This window comes from Polypterus senegalus, chromosome 10, assembly GCF_016835505.1.
Source record: "Polypterus senegalus isolate Bchr_013 chromosome 10, ASM1683550v1, whole genome shotgun sequence".
Classification (NCBI taxonomy): Eukaryota; Metazoa; Chordata; class Cladistia; order Polypteriformes; family Polypteridae; genus Polypterus; species Polypterus senegalus.
In genome coordinates, this window is record NC_053163.1 from 164343716 (window position 1) to 164366906 (window position 23191).

General features: G+C 42.8%; 1 protein-coding gene across 3 annotated transcripts in view; it reads left to right on the plus strand.

Moving 5' to 3' along the window:
• elavl4 (ELAV like neuron-specific RNA binding protein 4) overlaps window positions 1–23191 on the plus strand; it is a 240210-nt gene that overhangs the window by 19830 nt on the left and 197189 nt on the right. For all 3 annotated transcript variants that reach the window (XM_039767262.1, XM_039767256.1, XM_039767257.1), the window contains exon 2: window positions 5777–5906. In XM_039767262.1, coding sequence (XP_039623196.1) covers window positions 5784–5906 — 123 coding nt within the window. In that variant the 5' untranslated portion in view covers window positions 5777–5783. The remainder of the gene's footprint in view (window positions 1–5776; window positions 5907–23191) is intronic.

Below are 23191 nucleotides of genomic sequence, written 5' to 3' on the forward strand. Positions count from 1 at the left end.
CTCCTGACTGCATCTCTGGAGCTCAGCCAAAGTGATCTTTGGGTTCTTCTTTACCTCTCTCACCAAGGCTCTTCTCCCCCGGTAGCTCAGCTTGGTCGGACGGCCAGCTCTAGGAAGGGTTCTGGTCGTCCCAAACGTCTTCCATTTAATTATTATGGAGGCCACTGTGCTCTTGGGAACCTTAAGTGCAGCAGAAATGTTTTTGTAACCTTGGCCAGATCTGTGCCTTGCCACAATTCTGACTCTGAGAGCTCTTCAGGCAGTTCCTTTGACCTCCTGATTCTCATTTGCTCTGACATGCATTGTGAGCTGTGAGGTCTTCTGTAGACAGACAGGTGTGTGGCTTTCCTAGTCAAGTCAATCAGTAGAATCAAACACAGCTGGACTCAAATGAAGGGGATCTCGAGGATGATCAGAAGAAATGGAAAGCACCGGAGTGAAATATATGAGTGTCACACAAAAGGGCCAGGTGAGATTTCAGTTTTTCTTTTTTAATAAATCTGCAACAATTTCAAAAATTCTTTTTTTTGTCTGTCAATATGGGGTGCTGTGTGTACATTAATGAGGAAAAAAATTAATTTAAATGATTTTAGCAAATGGCTGCAATATAACAAAGAGTGAAAAATTGAAGGGGGTCTGAATACTTTCCGTATCCACTGTATATATATATATAATATATATATTGTGGAGCCGACCTGGACACAGACAGGCGGACATGTTGTTACTCGCCACCACATGTTTATTTTGTACAATAATATTTACAATTTACCGTCACTCAGACCCAGTCCCATGTGCACAAACCCCAATATTCAGTCCTGGCCACTCAAATGCCTTTTTTCAGGCCGCCTCCACTCCTCTCTTGCTTCGTCCTTTTCCACCCGACTCTAGCCCTGAATGAAGGGAGACGGCCCCTTTTATTCTCTCCCAGACGAGCTCCAGTTGGCTCCCGGCATTCCCTCGTTGGCCACACCCCAGCGTGGCGGAAGTGCCGGCAGCTCTCCGGGTGCCCTTCTAAATCTTCCCCCCAGCACTTCCTGGTGTGGCGGAAGTGCTGAGGTAACGGGTCCCCAAGGCATTGGGGCGCCTCCTGGCGGTGACCACAGGCCCCTATAGGGTGGGGGTTCCATGCCCTCAACCCGTGGCCCCCAGAGCAACCAGGAAGGCGGCCTCCACGTGATCCAGGGTGAGCATTGACCCTCTTCCGGTCCCAAATGGCGTCCCGGCCGGGTCGTTGACCCTGGCATCCCTGACAGTATATATATATATATATATATATATATATATATATATATATATATATATATATATATATATTACTAGTTGTGTAAGCCCGTGCTGTAAAAACCCGGGCTCCTAAAACCATGGATTCTGGCACTTCAATCAATTAATCAATCAATCAATCGCCTCCGTTGTCTGTCAGCGGCTAAACGAGTTTCTCTCTCCTCGGATGTTTCGTTTTGTCGATGTGCTCGCCTCACTTGTGTATTAGTTGGTAAGCGAAATTCTCTTTTCTCGGCAGTTTCACTTTGGCGACAAAGTGGCTTTCTTTGAGCTTCCAGGCTGGACAGACAGACACACACACTTCCATGCATAGACTCTTATATACAGTATATATATTTATTATATACTTACATTTTATGTATGCATTTGTATGTACTTGTCAAATGGAGTTTTAATTATATAGAATGTTAGTAAATGTGTGCAGCTGAACTGTGCTCTAGCATTTAATTTGAAATGCACTGTATGAATATTAATGTAATTTAATTTTAATAAGTCGACTATTGTACATTTCATATAATCGATATGCACACACACACACACATGTATATACACTACTCCATATATTTACACACACACACACACACACACACACACACATATTTATATACAGTACCCAACTCTAATGATGTCCAGGCTGACATAATGTTTCAGGTCTAATCCACGCCATTAAAGCACATCAAGCAAATATTGTCCATGCTGGCTATTTTCCATGTTTTCTAAATGGTTATTAACATTTCCAAAGTACACAGATTGTAATTGAGGAGCTGTATGTCAAATTTAATCGTAATAAACATAATTATTTTGCAACTAATGTGGATCGGGCATGTCTGTAGGAGGAAAACACATTTCAGTAATTAAATTCAGCAAAACAGATAACGAGTTTACAGAAAAACACCTGTCATTAAATTCTGTTTTCTTATGTACAAAAATGGCATTGCAGCACACTTTAATAAAGCCGCATCTGAGACGAGCCGAGTCTGGGAGGCCTGCTTGTGTTATTTTGAGCCTGTCCGTTTGCCACGGCTCTTCTTCCAGAACGTGCACCGTTATTTTAATTTTTTTTTTTGTTGTTGTTGTTCCTAAACTGAAGGCGCCAAGCTGCCATGGAGCGACTTCATGTATCGAACGAAACACAAGACTAGCATTGCTCATTTATTTATTTTGTTTCCTATATAAAATTATTTGATAGTTTGTTTAACAATATGGAAAATATCCCAGTTAGATAGAATAGCATTGTTTGAATGGTCTGAATTAGTGTCCATTGGTTGCTTAATTTTAAATTCATTTAAATGAGTGTGCTTTCCTTTGTACATACAAGCCCCATTGATTTTATATACGGCCTTTTTATGCTCAAAACCAGGCAGTCATTATGAAAGGCAGGCAAAATATTTTTTCATGCACCCTTAGAGACTAGTGTGTCTGAACACAGCCAAGGGACTGTTTTAATTTAAACATTGTCATTGTATTTACATTTCCCTTGGTACTAAAGGTACAAGGAGGATTTTTCTTTTGTAGTTTAAGCGCTTTTGTTGAGAGGTTTGCTTCTCCACAAATGGCCACCAACTAGCTGTGAAGCTGTGAGTCCTGCCAGCGGCTGATGGGCGTTCACAGCTGGTGGACTCCGTCAGGCGGGTCTCTGTCTCTGCTGCACCCCGAATGCTCCTCTTTTGTGTGCCGATTAAGATACCAAACCAAAAGAGGACTGAAGTTTACCCTGACAGGTGTGATGAGAAACCCTCTGAGTCTTGCCAGGCTGCAGTGAACCACAATGGGAACCCATAAAACCGTCCACAAGACTTCAGCTACCAAATAAAAGGGCCATTGCAGGAATGGAAAGGGGAGAGAATGCCATCTTCCTTTAAGAGTTAATATAAAGTTATCACTGCCTAGGAGATTGAATTCATCCATCTATCCATTGTTCACCAACCTCTCACTAATCAAATTCAAAACAGAAGTATATTTTATGTAATTATTTTTTAAGAAATACAGTGAATCTAGAAAGTATTTAGACTCTCTTCACCTTTCTGCACACTTCATTGTGTTGTAGATTTCATTTTAATAAACTGCCCTCTGCTCACTTCGCTCGCCAGCCTCCGTGTGTGGACCTGCTGCTTGTGACGTATCGTGCTGTGCTTATGGATAAACACGAATATCAACTCTGTCTTTGATATCTCCGTCTTTCGAAACTATTATTGCTGACCATTCGTCACATGTTGGTTTATCATACTGTACATGTGACTGTGATCTTTCAGATTCGTATAGAAATGCAAGAAAACGTCTTTGTGTTTTTCAGATAAATGTCGTGTAAAGTGCGATACTTTTGGACGTATGGATTTGCATCCATTATTGGCTGTAGAATTTCTAATACATCTGATCATTAGAGCATTAGAACACTCTGGATGAGAACAGGCCATTCAGCCCAACAAAGCTCGCCAGTCCTATCCACTTATTTCCTCCAAGAAAACATCAAGTCGAGTTTTGAAAGTCCCTAACGTCTTACTGTCTACCACACTACTTGGTCGCTTATTCCAAGTGTCTATCGTTCTTTGTGTAAAGAAAGACTTCCTAATGTTTGTGCGAAATTTACCCTTCACAAGTTTCCAACTGTGTCCCGTATTCTTGATGAACTCATTTTAAAATACAAGTCTCAATCCACTGTACTAAAACTGATCGTTTCACCTCTTTCGATTCTTTCTTGTATCGCTTCTCCGTGATCATAAATACGAACCTGACCGCATTGTGGTTTCTTTGAAATTAAACTTGTCGTTGCTTTAATTGGTGCGGGACCACAGATTCTCATAGCGTGTGGTCCTGAATCGTGTAAGTCTGCACAAAGTGGTTTTGAGCATTGAATGATGTGAACGCGAACAGATTATTGTTGATTTGGATATTTTGCCTGATAGTGTTTGTGGATTTCACTTTCAGCAAATAACAAATCTTTTATTTCTTGCATATCGGCCTCTTCATTGGCATGAAACACTACAACACAAATTTGACGATCTACAAGTCTCCGACTTAAACCTTAAAGCCAAACAATATCTACATACTGCTGTCATATCACTTTGTCCATATATTCAATCTCATTTCGCTGTTCTGTTATTTCACGAGTAATAATTTCCATTTGTTAACGCTAATGCGATCTTCACTATCACTTTTTTGAGACTTTTGCATTTTAGTACTTTCATAATCTCTAACCTGCTCTGCACGTGTATTGTGCCAACGTTTTTGAACCTCTTTCTGACGTTCTACTTTGTCATCTACTCTTTCTCTTTTCTTCTTTTATTGTTTGTCTTTTATTTCTGCTCCCGCTTGGATCTGTTAGGTTTTCACTTCATCTGTTGGCACAAAGTCTCGTCTCACAGGACATGAAATTATCTCTCTGAAAAAGTCTCGTCTCATCCCAAGATTTTTTTTATATAATAAAGAGAGATTTGCCATTTTGTGCCCGTTAATCTCCCCATCATGACAAAGTGAAAACAGGTCTGCATTCATCCGTCTCTCAATTCTGACCTGTCTCTCTGTCCCTGCACTCCCACCAAGTTTCACCAGAGCGATGGTATTAAGCCGGTGGTCCTCATCAGACTGACGGCTTGGAGTTCTGCCCAAAGAGTTCAGTTTTTGTCTCATCAGATCAGAGAGTGTTAGGGTCTAAGCTGTCTGTCATGTGTCTTTTAGTCAAGTGTGGCTTCCATCAACTCTTGATTAATGGAGTGCTGCTCAGATGGTCGTCCTTCTGATAGCTTCTCCTCTTTTAGAGCCACCGTTGAGGTCACCTCGCTGACCAAGGCCCTTCTTTCCTTGTTATTCAGTTTGGCTGGACAGCCACCTATAGGATGAGCTTTGGTGGTTCCAAACTTCATCCATTTCACAATTCTTGAGGCCACGGTGCTGCTTTGAAAACTCACAGCTTCAGTTAGGAGGTTCCCTCCATTTCCAGGTCTATGCTTTCAAACAAATTGATCATGGAGGTCTCCAGAGAGTTGCTTGGACTTCGTAGTTTGTTTTTTGTCCTAACCTGCAGTGAGAACAGCGGTACTTCTATCCACAGGTACCCATGAGTCTTTCTAAATGTTGTCCATTCAATTCAGTTGGCCTTCAGTGGACTCCAGTCAAGTTCTAGAAACATCTCAAGGAGAGTTGAATCAAACAGAATGTGGAGAGCTGCAGCAAAGGGTCTGAACACTTCTAGGAAGGAGTGAAGTCAGACTTTGATTTTGCATACATTTGCTAACCTTAGTGCAGACATGTTGTCACTTTGTCATTATTGAGTGTAGACTGATGGGTAAAAGTGTCCATTTAAAATGAAATCTACAACTCAGTCAAGTGTGCAAAACGTTAAAGGGGTCTGATGTCTTCTTAATCCACCGTATGTCTGTGCTTTTTAACATGCGTACTGAATTTGGCACATTCACCTACAGTAAGGGGAGAGGAAAGAGACAGGTTTGAGTTTATGTAAAGCACCAACGTTTACTTTGACTTTTTTCTTTTTTTTCAGATAAGCAATGCATACCACTGTCTACCCAGCCTTCCTGCGATCACCTGAACATTTCTGGAAATCAAACAAAATAATTCTTCCAAATCTGCCAATCCGATCGCACGCCGGCGAACTGGACCAGATTGCAATGGTTAGTAGACGGCGGTCGCCAGGGGTTTAGTCCTCACAGAAGGTGGACTTTCGTGTGGTGCTTTACGCTTGCCTTATGCCTTGAATTAGTCTGATTGAGTGGCTTCTGCATAGTGCCATGTTGTGGTGACCATGCTGGTTTATTGTGCTGTGATTTAGGTTTCCTGTGGTATATTCAGTGCTTAAACCAGTGGAAGACTCATTGCTCTTGTTAGCTTTTTGGTATTATTCATGTTCAAAAATATTATCCTTTGCACACCCCCCAATTGCTTTTGTTCAGTACCATGAGCCACCTAGTAAAACCCTGACATGTTTTCAGACATATATTTTAAATTTAGACGTGCAGTATGTTTCCATATAAACATATATTACTGCAGAGATCTTAAAGTGATTCGAGAGAGTCGGTGTCATCAGGTGCTATTGATAAGTACAGCTGTGTGTCATCAGCATAGCTGTGGTAGCTCACGTTGTAACTTGAGATAATCTGACCTAACGGAAGCATATAGATTGAGAAAAGAAGCGGACCTAGGATAGAGCCTTGTGGACCACCATATCGGATATCATGCGTCTTTGAGTTGTGATTACCACAACTAACAAAGAATTTTCTCCCTGCTAGGTAAGATTCAAACCAATTTAAGACATTTCCAGAGAGGCCCACCCATTGACTAAGGCGATTTCTAAGAATATTGTGATCAATGGTATCAAATGCGGCACTCAGATCGAGGAGGATGAGGATGAGAACAGATAAATGGCCTCTGTCTGCATTTAATCGCAAGTCATTTACTACTTTAACGAGTGCAGTTTCTGTACTGTGATTAGTTCTAAAACCTGACTGAAATTTATCTAGAATAGCATGTTTACTTAAGTGGTCATTTAACTGCATAATTACTGCCTTCTCTAGAATTTTACTTAAGAAGGGCAGGTTAGAGATGGGTCTAAAATTTTCAAAAGCAGAGGGTCAAGATTATTTTTCTTGAGTAGGGGTTTAACTACAGCAGTCTTAAGACAGTCTGGGAAAACCCCCGTATCTAATGACGAGTTTACAATGTCAAGAATATTATCAGTAAGCGCGTCTGATACTTCCTTGAAAAACCTTGTTGGTATTGGGTCAAGGACGCAGGTGGAGGGTTTCATTTAAAGTGTAATACTGTGTTGCAATCCGGACAGAACACCTCTGAGTCTCGTGGACCACAGTATTGAATTACTGTAATAGTTCAGAGTGCATAAGCGGCATACCCCGTGATTCGGAATCCTCATGGCAATGGGATTTCATAATATCCATCCATCCATTTTCTAACCCGCTGAATCCGAATAGGGTCACGGGGGTCTGCTGGAGCCAATCCCAGCCAACACAGGGCACAAGGCAGGAACCAATCCTGGGCAGGGTGCCAACCCACCGCAGGATACACATAAACACACCCACACACCAAGCACACACTAGGGCCAATTCAGAATCGCCAATCCACCTAACCTGCATATGTTGCTGTTAAAGCTTGTGGATGTACACTACCGCTCCAAACTTTGGGGTCACCCAGAGATGTTCATGTTTTTGATAGAAATTGACACCTTTCATTATTAAGATGCTGTTAAATTGATGTAAAAATATTGCCATGGCAGTAGTGTTTATAATATCTAGTCCTCCTTGGAATGGCTCATTTTTCATTTATTGTTCACCTATGGCTGCAAAGGCCCATGTTCAGCAGCAATTCGTAATGGCCAACTCCTTTGGCATATCCCTTCATTAGTCAGGTTTACATGCTAATTGGTTATTAGAGAAACCTTTGTAATTGCATTAGCACCGCTGTTCACTTGCTGTACCAGCATTAGTAGTCCGATTATTAGACGGCAGTCGTCCACGGTCATTGAGCAGGTAGGCAAGAAGGCCAAGCATCCTTTCAGTTCAAAGCCTTCAGTTATACCATCAGGCTGACCTGTTTGGGGCCACCCAGAAATGTTTGTGTTTTTGACAGAAACTGCTTGTTAGAGAAACCTTTGTAATTGCATTAGCACCACTGGAACCCATTACTCTGTTCCCTCAGTTTGAAAGGAACTGGCATTACCTAAAGCTGAATTCTGGGTTCTCCGCTGTTTCTTTTCCTTGCATTCTGTTCTTTCCTGATCACACCACTATTAAACCGCACTTTCACATTTTAAAGAGTGCTCAGGTTTGAGGAGGAGGGATGACAGAGGAAATCTCGATGAAGAGAAATTCATATTACACAACAGATGAAAACAAAAATCTGCGTTTTAAGCTCATTTGCCTGTCTGTGACGCTGCCAGAATAAGAGTCTAAAAATACGGACCCCGTTTCCAAAAAGCTTGGGATATTTTCCAAAATGCAATGAAAATAAAAATCTGTGATATGTTAATTCACATGAACCTTTATTTAACTGACACAATTACAAAGAGAAGATTTTCAATAGTTTTACTGACTGACTTAATTGTATTTTGTAAATATGCACCAATTTAGAGTTGAGACCATTGCGTCACTCAGCAGTCGTCCGTGGTGGCCATTGTGTGATTCTCCTCTTCATGTTGTGCCACACACTTTCGATAGAAAACGCAGATCTGGGCTGGCAGCAGGCCAATCAAGCACACACTCTCTATGTCTTCGAAGCTCCGCTCTTGTAGCTCGTGCAGAATGTGGTGTGGCATTGCCCTGCTGAAATAAGCCTGGACGTCACCTGTCTCTCTCAAATCCTAATCTATGCCTCAATGGGTACCATCACATACACGCCACTTACCCAAGCTGTGAGCTCTCATGCCCCCCCATACCTTCACAGATGCTGGCTTTTTCAATCTGAACGGTCATTTTCATCTTTGGCACTTTTTTTTTTCCTTTCCTAAAACAAGCTGAAATGTGGACTCATCTGACCACAGCACTCAGTTCTGCAGTCTTTTGGTCCATGTGAGACAAGCTCGGGCCCAGAGGACTCGCCAGCATTTCTACATGGAGTCGATGTGTGACTTCCTCCTTGTGCAATACAGTTTTAAGTTGCATTTCTGGACTGTGTTAAGTGACAATGGTTTGACGAACCCAGGTGTCCATATTTGTCACCGTAGCAGGACGGTTTCTTAGGCAGCTTCGCTTCAGGGCTCAGTGATCACACATATTCACCTGTGGTTTCCGACCTTGCCCTTTACGCATTGAGATGTTTCTGGATTCTCAAAATCGTTTCATAATATTATGTACTGTAGATGCTGAAAGACCTAAATTCCCTGCAATCTTGTGTTGAGAAACGTTCCTTTTGAACTGACTAACAATTCTGTCATGAGTTTAGACACAAAGGGGTGAGCCACGACCCATGCTTGCTGACGAGACCCAAACCCCTTGATGGATATAAAAGCGCCTGCTATTATACCCAGTCATGGTAGCTCACCTGCTACCAGTTAGCCTGCTCAATGTGGGGTATTCCAAACTGGTGTTACCTGGGCATTCTGTGCACTTCCCAGTCTTATTTCAACTCGGTCCCAACTCTTGTTGAGTGTGCTGCAGCCATCAAATTCTAAACACGTGTACATTTACAAGACACAAGTAAGTTGGCCAGTAAAACTACTGAAGATCTTTGTCAGTTAAAGAAGGGTTCACATGAATGAACGTATCACAGTTGTTTTTTTTTATTGCATTTTGGAAAATATCCCAACTTTTACAGAAATGGGGTTTGAATAAAAGACCAATAATATTTAGGAAAATGCATGATAAATATCTCTGTCCGGAGCTCCTCTGGTCACCTGCTGCCTGAGAGGGTCCATGCCTGATGATAATCTGTCTGCCTGAAGGCCCCATCAGCTCTTCTGTTTCACAAAGATCGTTCAGGGCCTTTGCCACAATGGAGGCTTCCAAACGGAGTTGTTGGTTGCAGTTTGAACACAACGCACAGTTGTAATGGCCGACTCGCTCTCCCAAACCGGCAGCTACACCACCAAGTTGAAGACGTTACACCCGACAAGATTTACTTCTTTCAAATAAACTTCCCCCAATCAATGATCAAAAATGAGCCAAAAAAAAAAAGTATGTAAAATAATAAAGTGAGTGTGTATTGATTAAATAAAGAAATGAACAAACACCAAACAGTATATATATATATATATAGAGAGATATATAGAGATATATATATATCTCTATCATACCCCAACCAACCCCGACTTAACATTCAACCCCAAAAGTGTCTGGTAGAAAGTAATAATCAAAAGAAAAAGTGCAGCCCAAAGTTAATATCCAATACAAACCCTCCATCGACCCCACACTGAACACGAACTCACTAAGACACACAGAAAGTACAAAACACACATAAAGGTCTAGAAGATTGAACACAAATTGGATAATGTTTGTGATCCTGGGAAAAACAGTCCTACGGAAAGTACACGGAAGATAATGATGGCCTGCTCCTCTCCCCAGACAACAAGAAACAGTCTCACCGTGCTTATCCTCGGTATGTGGCGTGAAGCAGAACCCCGGGGTTTCGCGGTGCAAAGCTGTTGTTGTCGGGCGTTGAAAGAGGCAGGTAGACAAAGGTGCGAATGATTTGAATCTGTGTCTTCTCCTGTTTCTGTAGTGAGTTGGCGGTCTTTTATTTCTGTCCTTCTGTTTAAATAGCAAATGCTCAGATGCAGGGGATGGAATTGACAGGACCAATTATCATGAGGGGCCACGGTTCCACGGTGTTATCCTTCCCCGCCCTATTGTTTCCAGGGGAGCATATTTAAATAGACACACACAGACCACATAAACAGGACAACGCTACGAAAGACGGGACTCGGCACAGAATACATTTACGACAACATTAATCATGCAGTGCTGCTACACAGTAGCATCATCACCACCTGCACTGCTGTGACCAAAGCCGAGCAGGAATGTGACGTAACCCTCCAGATATGTTTTGATTGTCTAGGTGTGCACTGTCATTGTTTTATATTTTTGTATGCTTAACAAATTGTTATCAACAAAGAGTTCAGTTGAATCCTCGTGCTGGTTCAGAGCTTGTGCTCCCAGTTGAGGTCGGTAACAGCACACCCTCACCATTTGTGGCCGGTTTGTCTCGTTGAACTCCACTGAATGAGCCTATGATGCCACACCAAGATCCCGAGAGGTCCGAGACCAGGCATCCAGCAAGGGCACGTGCTACCTAGGAATGTGGTCTTTTAGAATTGCAGCTCCTACTTGAACCTGTACATGTCCTTGCTCACTAAGCACAATGGAGGTATTACGACAAAAGAAGTGCATATTTAGTGTAAGACTTATGTTAACAAGTCATTTTACCATCATGCCAATATGCCACACTGCACAGAGAGATGAAGAACCCGTCTACTGAGGTTTTAGAAGCATTATGAAGACCCAGAGACGCCACAGTTACAGTCCTGTTAATGAGTGGCAGCTGCGTTTTTGCAGTACCAACACTAAAGTGTCACCTCTTCTATTGTGGCGTAGTCGTCTTGTCTTACGCCTGCTGAGGACACTGGGAGGGATGTGTAAAGGTTCGAGTGTGAGCTGCAATTCCAAAAGAGCACCTTCCCAGTGAGCACTGCCTCGTGTTGGATGTTATGTGTATGTTGTGCTAGCTGAAGATTAGTACTCTTGACGTGTCACAATAAAGAACTTATTTTATTCTTCATGGCAGTGCGGTCTGCTCTTTTATTCTCGGCTCTCTCATCATGCCCATCCATTTTTTGTTTGCAGTCTTTTTGGAAGTCCACAAGCGATGTTCGTCTCTCCTTCATTTTCTGCCAGCTGTCAATTTTGCAGTCCACAGACAGAGACGCTGTCCCCTGGCCTTACTGTAAATTGATTAGATAATCACTTTGCAGGAGTTATAGAAAACAAATTGTGTGCATTTTTCCAGTTTTATGTTAAAGTTCTTACTGAGTGACACTGCATACGACGTTCATCCACCATTATTCTCAATGACGAGAGCAGCTGATCACTGCTCTCAGCAGCACTGAACTCTTTAAGGAAGTCCACTGGAACTCCATAATTATGTTTTGAAGGAAAAGTCAGATGCCAGACAGCTTCCATTTGGAGCAAAAACACAGATATATGAATCAGCGGAGATTTGAAAAAGAAATGCTAATGAGCTGCTGGAGTATTTACAGTTATGGCAGTCTGATAAACTTTGAAAAGTCAACATATGGCATACATTGGGGGCTGCCCATCCTTTTAGAATCGTGATTCACAGTCTAGAAGCTGTCCACCCCACGTCTCCACTTTAGAATTTGGGGATTGCTGCAGTCAAAGCTAATGTTTTTCCAAGTAAATACTTTGATTAGTCTTCTACCTGGATTTCACAGTTGTTTTGACATGTTTATAATGACCTCATAAAGCTTTAAGCTGTTTATTGAGTGGGGGGGAAATATGTGGTATAGCGGGTCCACGGCTTAATAAAAAAAAGGGGCCAGGTTTTAACCCATATAGCCGTGGGTGCGGACCGCGGGGAGTTAATGAGGTAGTTGGAGCGAGTTGCACCTGCACGTGTGGGTGCGATCGATCTCGATTGCCTCATTGTCTTCCTGTGGTGTGTGATTAAGGTGCTGCGCCCACGGAGGCATGCGAGGGTACATGTATATATACGGGGAGATATAGATAGATAGATGCATCGAGGTGGAGGTTAAAGAACGGGAAAGGCAGTCTAAGCAGGAGGATCTGGCCACCTAGAAAGAGGAGACAGAATGAGCTGGGGCCCCGCGAAGGAGCGTTTGATGGTGGCACTCTATGGGCTAGTCTACCCCACTGAATGTTCGAGTGAGTGGGTTGAGCAAGGCAGGTGTCCTCCCAAAGGATCCGAGGAGCGACTATGGGGGCGCAAAGGATGAAGGGAGGAGAGCTGACCTTGACGGTCCAGCAGTGAAGTCTGTAGGGAAGCCAAGACAGAGGATGGTTGAAGGAGCTCGTTGCTGTTGAGTCTCCACCTGCTGAGGGAGCAATGGGTGAGCCGGGGGAAATACTGTAGAGGCGGAGGTGAGCCAGAGAGTAACGAGAGAGACTGCATTTTTAGCCTCTGATTTTAAAGGATTTATTTATTGATGGTTTTTATCCACACTGGACACTTGTTTTTATGGATTTATTGAAACTGGTGACTTCTCAACACTGTTTTGGTTGGTTTTAATAAAAGCAATTGGGCACTTTTTGAAAATATCCCCTGGCTTCATGTGAGATTTGTCCTCATTTGTCAGCTCATCTCAGTGACATTACCGATTAGCTTGTAGAGAACCCGCATCGTCACAAAATAAATAAATATTTTTTTCCCAGCAGACCTTTCATGGTAATGTTTGAGAGCACCTTTAAAGAAGCTCTGGTCAAAAGACTGCTGATCCCATGAGTGATATGGCATAACAAGCTAAAATATGGTCAGCATCACAAAGGGGGCCCAAGACAGAGTGCCAGTCCATCGTAGGGCGAGCACACACACTCATGCCAAACATGCAATTTAGCGTCACCAATTCACCTGACTTACATGACTTTGAACACTGGGAGGAATCTGGAGCGCTTGGTGGGAATTCCTTGATGGTTCCACAGGGTGGCGCTGCATTCTAACTCCTCTTCCTCGTCCTGCAGACAGGATGATTGACAGCCTCAGCACCTCTGATGTCACTTCTTGTGTACCTCCACCTGGATTGGTCTCTTCCTGCCTGCCACACATAATTGTCATGACGTCCTGGGACTCTCTCTCATATTGTGAATCTTCATTGATCCTGCATACTATGCCAATGTAAAAGAGAACAGAGACCAAGATGAAGATTTGGGGAAACACCACAACCCCATATATTGTAAAAGCAAAGAAAAAAAAATCAATAAGGCTTTTCAGCAAAAGAATGTCTCTGAGGACGCAAGTTTATAATTAGACCATTCAAGATGGCGACACTTCCTGTTAAATACATGATTGACAACCTCACCACGTCTGACATCACTTCTGGTGTTCCAACTGTTTCTGCCAGGCCTGTACTTAACTGGGGTTGCAGTGTCTCCCCAAATCTTGTTCTTTGTCCTGTTTTATGGTGGCGTAGTCTGCAGGATCAACGGAGATTCACGAAAGAGCGAGTCCCAGGATGTCGCAACAATTATTCAGGCCAGGCAGCAAGAGGAGGGTCCAGGTGGACGAACGGCAGATGTGACATCAGAGGTGGTGAGGCTGTCAATCATCCAGTCTGCAGAGGGAGGAAGAGGAGAGGACTTGGAATGCAGCACCACCCGGTGGTTCAGAGAGGAATTACCACCACCAGAGTCTTTAAGCTAATATTATTAACATTGTTGTAGCTTTTACAAAGGACCGAGTCTGTTTAGGAGAAATGGGGTAAAGCACGATTTTCATGTAGTTCTTCACAATTAAGATTGAGATGATCAGTTCGTAACCTCGGGTACGTTACACCATTACTCTGAGTGAATGCGCTGTAGTGAAAGGATTTATGTGGTAATACACAGTTAAGGCCATCCAGCCATCCGTCTTTCTAACATGCTTCTTCACTTCAGGGTTATGATTAGCGGATTTCTCTTTAAGACACATTAGGTGCAATGTGGGAGCAAACCCTTGAGAAGTCTTATCATTACAGAAAAAAACAAAAATCTAATTCAAAGTAACAAGATAAAATGTTAGCTCACAGTGGGTGTGTTTTTTAAACTGAAAATCATTTTAGGAAATGCTAAGCATACCTGCATCTAGCCCTGTAATCAGCACACGCTCCCAATGTCCTCCTCCTGCTCCTCCACATTCCAAAAAACTAAAACACGCCACAGAAGTCCCATCTGGTTGTTTTTTTGTGGATACTTGAAGCCGTTCTTTGTGGCACAGGATAAACTTTCAGAAACGCTCATTTTGTACACAATTTGCAGCTAGACAGTGCTGACAGCAATGGCCTTAGGAATGACAAGCATTCTTAGAGTCTTAACTTCAAGGATTTCATGTTATTCACATTTATGGGAAAATTTCCCCATTTAATCAGTTCTAGTGGAGCTGATCCGATTGATGTGACAATAAAAGATATCATTCTTTGTTAGAAAAGAGAAATGCTACTCCTGCATTCATTACAAAAGGTACAATGGCCGCTGTAAAATACGGTCACCGTAACAGGAAAAGGCCTTTTGTGTGCTGAAGAGCTCTGCAGAATGTATAAGCACCTTATTTCACATTTTGTGGTCAGAGGTAATGTGGCTTGGAGTCGGCCAACATCAATACTCTCGAATGTTTAAAACAAAGAAAAGGAAATTGCAGGAAATTTCAAAAGCCAGCAGTGCATTACACGACTTCTTAGTCTGACGGGACGCTGCTGATCTTGACACCAGTGACAGTACACGACTGGAAGTTACAAACTTCACAACTCCATACAGACTTTTCAAGCCGGGCTCACATTTTCAAAATACCACAAGCTCGCCCTTTTTTCTGACAGCCAGTAACGGGCTGCCATGACTGTGCTGGTGCCACTGTTTCAAACGCATTCCAGGTATGGCGAGTTCAGAGGCAAATGCAGCCCTTTTTAGCCCATCTGTTAGAATGACAAGTGCGTTGTGTGTGTCTCTGTTATGCCATTTGGTATGGGGTTCATAAAAAGATAAGTAAATAACAATGTTAATGTTTGTGATTCACCATCTGTTGGAAGGACAAATAAAATGCATTTTATTACGACCAATGTTTGTGATGCGCCATCTGCTGGAGTGACAAGTGAGATGGACAGTATCTGTTATACACCATTTAGCAAGGGATTTGTAAAAGCAGTGTTAATGTTTGTGACTCGCCATGTGTTGGAATGATAAATACAATGCATTTTATTACAACAAATTTTTGTGATGTGTCATTTGCTGGAATAACAAATACAATGCATTTCATCCATCCATTATCCAGCCAGCTATATCCTAACTACAAGGTCACGGAGGTCTGCCAGAGCCAATCCCAGCCAACACAGAGCGCAAGGCAGGGAACAAACTCCGGGCAGGGTGCCAGCCCACCGCAGGACACACACACACTAGGGACAATTTTAGGATCACCAATGCACCTAACCTGCATGTCTTTGGACTGTGGGAGGAAACCCACGTAGACGCATTGAGAATCCGGAAAGCGAACCCAAGTCTCCTTACTGCGAGGCAGCAGCGCTACCCACCGTGCCACCCTACAATGCATTTTATTACTGAAAATGTTTGTGAGGCACCGTCTATTGGGAGGACAAATGCATTGTGTATGTCTCATGTTATATGCCATTTGGTATGAGGTTCATAAAAACGGTCATCATTTTGTTGTAAAAATATGTAATTAGAAAAAATAACACTTTAGAAATCAGTTGTTGTACTTCCTACAGGTTAGAACTGGTATACAGTAGATAAGATCTGAGGAAAGACCTGTGAGCTCGCAAGTGCTGGTTATCTGGCCTGAGGGAATACAGGGGGTTGACATGAAAGGGCCTAGTGGTGACCAGCAGCTACACTGGAATGGGGACGGAGTCGTGCTCAAGAGCTGATGTCACTTTTTAAAGCGCTACTCCCCATTGGTTCAAGTGGTGTGCCCTTTAAATTAGTGCCAATACACAGCTCTAGTCTCTCCATCTCCATCTGCGTCTCTCTGCTGCTCCATTCATGCAGACGCTGTTACGATTGGAGTCTTCTTTCATTGTTCTAAAGTGATTGTGCTCTCCTATGTATCTTTTCGTAGGTTTTCGGTACCCCAGGAATCCATTTCTGCAGTTTGTTTTGTACCCAAAGGCTTTATTAAAAACTGGATTATTTTCTTAATGCCATTTTGTATGACCAACAGGCTCTGCTATTTTGTGCATTTCATGTTCCCTGTTACCCAGTGTGGTCATCCGAGTGAGAGGTGGTCGTGACAACTGGAGGATTTTGGGGTCCCCATTTACTTGCAGTCACACAAAGCAGCACTCAGTGGCATCAGCAAATCAACTAAAGTAATCTCCATGTTAAGGGGTGGCTTCTTATGAAATCGGCTCTGCCGTTGGGGTGTTAGATTTAGAGCTCCTTCCTTCAGGTTGTCTTCCGGGCAGTCGTCCTTTTGAAATTCTGGGACCCTAAAAGGGCAGAGTCAGTTGACCTCATTGGATAGTTACAGTACTTGAGACTGTGGAGGAAGAAAATGTTAGCGGTCTGGGTGATATGACAAACCTAGGAAGAGCTTGGGTGGTGATCCTCAGGCGTGACACTAGGCAATGTTTCCCATAATTCACCGAGATTGGAATAAAACCAGTGAAATCTTTGTTGATCGTTTTGTTTGAATTTTCTAGCTTAATATGACCTTTTTCTTTCTGACTTTTGACTGTGATTTCAGTTTTGCCCTTTTTGTTTTGATGAAAGACAGATTAACGTTCTGGTTCTTTGCACATCTCTGATTATGTTTTGTTCTTCTTGCCCTTTTCAAAAGCCTTTCTGCAAAGCTCAGGCAGTACTAATGCCATGCTGTCTATTTTGGCTGTTCCATCCAAGGGCCATGCCAGACCACGTTGAACGAAAAAACAATCAACATGCTGAGACAGAGAGCCGCCTGGTAGTCTGTTTTCCGGGTTGTGTAATTTTATCACACTTGTACTCTGCTTATGTTTTGGGCACATTTGTCCTGTCTGTGAACTGGCAGAAAAACATTTAAGCAAAAACCAGGAGAGGCACGTAAAAAGCAAAACGAAACAAAAAATAGGTCGAAAATTCAACAAACTGAAGCCCAATACGAGAGTCAATAGTCATGGTCGAGAGAATGAGAGGGTTAAAACTGAAAGTACACGCAAGAAAAGAGCACAAAGACGTGGTGTCCACAAATCAGATAAGGACTTGCACTCCTAGCGGTCATGTCGATGACTCATAGGTCCTGACATCACAGGCCACGCCCCTAGCAACACTCGAAGCCGACCTAACGACAGAAATAAATACCGACAGCCTGTGAGGACCCAAAGTCATGACATTATCATATAGAATACTAGGGGGCTCTGACCCCTGCTCGCCATCCCCCTCTACCCGGTGCTACCCGCTAGCCTCTTTACGGTTCTGTCGCTCGCGTGTGGGGATGCGGATGTACAATTTAAACTGATTGCTATTTTCATGGGAATTGTCACATATGCATAATAGAACTAACTATTTTACATTACAGCGAGCAATTATCCATCCATTATCCAACCCGCTATATCCTAACTACAGGGTCACGGGGGTCTGCAGGAGCCAATCCCAGCCAGCACAGGGCACAAGGCAGGAAAGAAACCCCTGGGCAGGGCACACACACACACCAAGCACACATTAGGGACAATTTAGGATCACCAATGCAGCTAACCGGCATGTCTTTGGACTGTAGGAGGAAACCCACGCAGACACGGGGAGAACATGCAAACTCCACGCCTAAGAAGTCAACTGGGTCCCCTAACTGTGAGGCAGAAGCACTACCCACTGCACCACCGTGCCACCCAGCAAGTAATTAACCATATTAAAAAATAGTAAACTGTAATAATTTGAAAGTAAATTCTGTTTCATGTTGCCTTACAGGTATTTGTTGCGTCATACGTTTTTGTTCTGTTTGGCTTTGAAATTAACATTCAAATACTTTTTAAACTTTTACACTTTTACAGTAAAACTTCAGTAAAAACAATTTTTTGAATTACATTTTCGTCAATATCGCACTGAATTTTGATTCCGTGTTTGGACTTTCATTGTGACAACGCCACATATATCTGCCCGTGAGTGAATTTCGTTTCTTTATCTGTAATAAATAAAATGACTTTTTTGAATGTTGTCAGAGATTTCTTAATTGTCTTTGCTATTCTAACAGGAAGCTGTTAACATTTAAATACGAATGGCATATCAAGATCTCCTTTGGTGTCTAATGTTATCCCCTGAAGATGGACTACATTACCTTTCTTGGACACATCCTTCTTTCTCCAGTAATTCGGCCGGTGGACAACCAGACGGTGTTAACGGTTGTAGATATTCTTTGTGATATTGTAAGTTGATGTTTTCCACACCAACACCACCAACTGTTTCAGCAGAGTCTGTTTTTAACTAATTTTCTGTGTAACCGATTGACATTTTTGTGGTAATTCGTTTGACTTCGTTTCTCGGTGCTAGGATTGCCCGTGTATTCATTTTTTCTGTTGATAACCCTTCGTGATGAAATTCTTCAATAACATTTGGACATAATGTGTCTTCATTAATTAGGAACTTAAAGTGAGGAAAACATTTAAAATGTATAAGAGCTGTGAGTGCAGGAACTGCGTCTGTCAAAAGCATTCACACCAATGAGAGGTGAGAGGGCCGTGGGCGTGGTTTGAGAGGAGGGTGGCACTTGAAAAAAGTCTCGTCTCGTCCCAGGATATTTTCTATAATAGAGAGGCGTGAATAATTGTGTAACTCTTTCTCATGCCTGATCTGATTCTCCGTCTGGGGTAGCCGATGTAAAAGACATATTTAGTTATGTCAGGTCAGTCCTGACAGTCCGGGACTATCGATGAGATTTGGGTCAATCTGTTTGAAAGGAACAGTAAAAGGGCACCCTAGGGACGGCACCACGACAAAACGTCTAACTACCTGACTCTCTTAAACTCGGAGAACTGAGCTGGTTGGTCTGCCAGACTGTTGTTTTCTAAATCAATCATTCAGAGCTTTCATGGGCAGATATCTAAATCATCAGTAGCAGACTTTCAGTCCACGCTCTGTGTTGCTGTGTTATTGAAGTGTCTGCTGTTTGCCGTCTAGTTAATTATTACTGGTTTTCATCTGCAGATTAGAGTTTTGCATAACGTTAAGCGCTTGGCGGACAATTTGGTTTAAGTACACTTGTTGGGTTCTTTATTCTCCTGCTCCATTGTACATGTGACATGCATTTATGGGATTGCACCGTGGATCACCTACCGCAGACGTCTTCCATAGTCTTCAACAGGCGTAATGAGAGGACGCTGAGGCCATTCTGGTGCCTAGTGGTGTGGCTTCAGGTTTTACAGATTTAAAGTCGCTAAGTGAGTCGGTCATTTGCTCCAGCCTCAATGGTCAAGCCAGATGCATCTTCTCAGAACGTTGTTCATGGTGGTTGATTTTGCACAGCCGTCATGAAGTCGCCGATAGGGAGAGGAATGTGTTTCACTTCTGCTTCGGCCTGGTGAGCTCAGGCCTTGTTGGGTGTTGTTCTCTGCATCTTCCAATCTATGGCAGTTGTAAAAGCAGCATTAATGTTTGTGATGTGCCATCTGTTGGAATGACAGAGACATAGAAAATGGATGAACTTACAGGCTGGTTAACAGACACGTATCCTTTTAAGGATGATAAATAACTTAAAATTAAATGATTTAAAGGTTCAAGAATGAGTGCTTACCCATTTAACACATCTATTCTGTCTTCATTCAGTTTGTATTTGCCAGATGACTGTCAGCGCTAGCCGATATTTACCAGTTACAAAGTGCGCCCCAGAGGGTCCGGAGTCCTCAGTTCAAATCCCGGTTCCGTCGTTGTTTTGTGTGAATTCCGTTCAATTCGTGAATCTCGCGGAAGTGCAAGTGAAGCTAACTACTGTATGAGTCACCCAGCCGACTGGCGACTCTACCCTTTGATTGAGCAATCGTGGTTGTCTGCCTGGCAGTGGTGCCCAGCCCAGGGCTGACTCCAACCTTTTGTCCGATTTGTCCCAGAATAGACTCGGTCCCCGCTAATGATGAGTCAAGGCTTGCTGCTGTGCTCACCTTTGAGGAGTTTGTTATCTGAGTGTTTTCAGGTAGCGGCCTCGTTTGCTTCACTTTAGTTCTATTCACGTGTTTTTGTGAGAGTGTCGCTCGTCTGTGCTGCTTTGGTTCAAGTACTGTTTTGCGCTTCATGTGTCCCTTGACGCCCTCTCTTGTGACCTTGCTTGTTTGTTTGTTTGTTTGGCCCTTTTGCTTAAAGCTTTTCTCTTCCCTGTTGTGTTAGCATTACTTAATTTATTTGAGCCCTTCATTCATGTAAAGACCCCCTTATCTTGAGCCATAAAATGCGCCTCAGCCTTATAAATATGTTGACATCCGTCATTAGCGGAGCGATTGTGAGTTCCAAGGAAGGCTTTTCATTTTCAAGTTGCTGACGGCCTTGTAATTGGATACTAAGCTTTTAAGCTGGAGAGCAGAGGTTCATCTCCAAGTAAATCCAGTGCCATCAGAAGTTTTTAATATAATTCTTCCTGCTTGTAGATGCTTAGTCAGATTCGTTCAGCTGGGCACTACCTGTGCTTTAGCAAATTGAATTAAATCTCACTCTGATTTTGAGCCTTTCCCATACTGTAACGTTTTGCTCCTCAGTTATACCAATTGGCCTATAAAGTGTGTGTTGTTTTTTATATATGTGATAGCGAGGTGATTCTGCCAGTGTTTGTCAGTGAGGTTGTTCGCTGAAACAGAACTGAATGAATTGAAATGGGGGTAAAAAACAACAAATGTTGTATGCCGCTCTCATGCTCGAGGGCCCAAATGCATCACCAGTAGACTGAAAATGAAGCCACGGCTGCTGAGCTAAGAGGGCCTCGCTCTGCTGGCAGGACTCAGCAGTTTAGCAGATGGTGAAGCATCAATAGACCTGCTATCGACTGGTCAGATTTCCCTTCGGGGTGCGAGAAAGTAAAGCTGCCTGTAAAATGAATTTGTTTTCTGCTGCTCTGTCTGGGCTTGTCGTTTACGATTCGCACGCGGAGCGTTTGCAGCTGTACTGTGATGCACAATTCAGGCCAGGTTAGCATATCTTGCATTCCGAATGAGGCTGTCATCCCATAGGAGTGGTCCTACCCTGACGCCAAAGCTAGACGCTACTGAGCCATGCCATTCTGTCACCTCGAGCTTTCCTGCAAAAGGCTTTACTTGGTAGGAACAACGTCTACCGCTCTTACGGGGTGACGATTCAAAGACTGGTAATGGCTGTCCAGGGATATCCTTACCATCCTAATAGCAGCAGGTCCCTGAGCCTTAAGTTCACTTGCCTCACCTAATCACCAGCAGACTTACAAAATATGTTATGACCACTCAGTAAGGTCCTGTGCTGATTGATGGCCGACCGAGTTGCAGCAATTCGATTTTGAAACACTAATTCATGCGTTTGTCTCTTCTCGGCTTGACTGTTACAACTCATTACACCCGGGAGTTAATCAGTCATCCCTTTCTCGTCTTTGGCTCGACCGCAGTGCCTCTGCCAGGCAGAATCCCGTGCCACCAGTCTTGGTGTCTCTGCACTGGCTTCCTGTTTGCCACTGGATTGAGTTCCAAGTTTCACTGTTTGGTTTTTAAGCCCCCTTTTATCTTTCCGACCTCTTGCACCCTTAATCTCCTTCACGATCGCCGAAGTCCTCCGACCAGAAGTTATTGGCTGTGCCAAATTCTGCACCTAAACTTTGGAATAGTCGACCTTCTCATACGAGGTCAGCACCAACTTTAAACTCCCACCTGCGAGCCTGTCATTCTGACTTGGCTTTCTAAACTTGTATGTGAGTGTTTATACAGTATATATATATATATATATATATATATATATATATATATATATATATATATATATATATATATACTGTGTTGTGTGTATCTGGCATATTTATGGATGCTGTACAGCACTTTGGTCGACTTCTGTTGTTTTTAAATGCACTCTATAAATTAAAATTTGTCCTCATGTGCCCAAATGCCAAGCTCTCTTTTACTTGTGATGCCTAATCATCGGTGCCACCTTGAGTAAGCAATGAGGCTAAATGCAGCTTTGAAAAGTGACTTAATACGTCTTTTGTAATGGGATTGGAAGAGAAAAGGATGTCAAAATGAAAGTACATTTTAATGTTTTCATGTGTGTGACGGTGACGCTGTCACTGCGTTGTGCTTTATTTGCAAGTGACATCTAGGCGGGCTACTTGGTAAGGACTGTTACTCTAACTCTCTCTCTCTCTCTCTCCTCTTTCTTCTTGTTTATCCCAGGGCCTCACAAAGTATAAATTTTGCATTCTGGACAGAGGCTTCTGTGCATTGACCATAGCGGGAGCTGTCTGTTAAGCAGCTCATCCATGATATGTAACATCAAGCTGAAATGTTGTGTTCTGTGGCACACTGAGAGAAACGTCAGACTTCAGAAGCTCGCAGAGTGAGCTTTGTATTTTTGAGAAGCAAAAAGCAGGACCATGTAACTATACCAGCTGAAGTGCAGACAAGAAAGTGGATTTTAGATCATTTAGTTTTACTTGGTATATTGAACATCAGCTAAGTGGCTGCGACCAGTGCAGCTGCACTTGTTGTAAAAATAAATAAAAATGTTTTTAGGTGCAAATATAATTCACACACTCTTTAGAATTATACTGGATGTTAGCTCCAAATATTTGCTGTCCTTTGGACAGATGA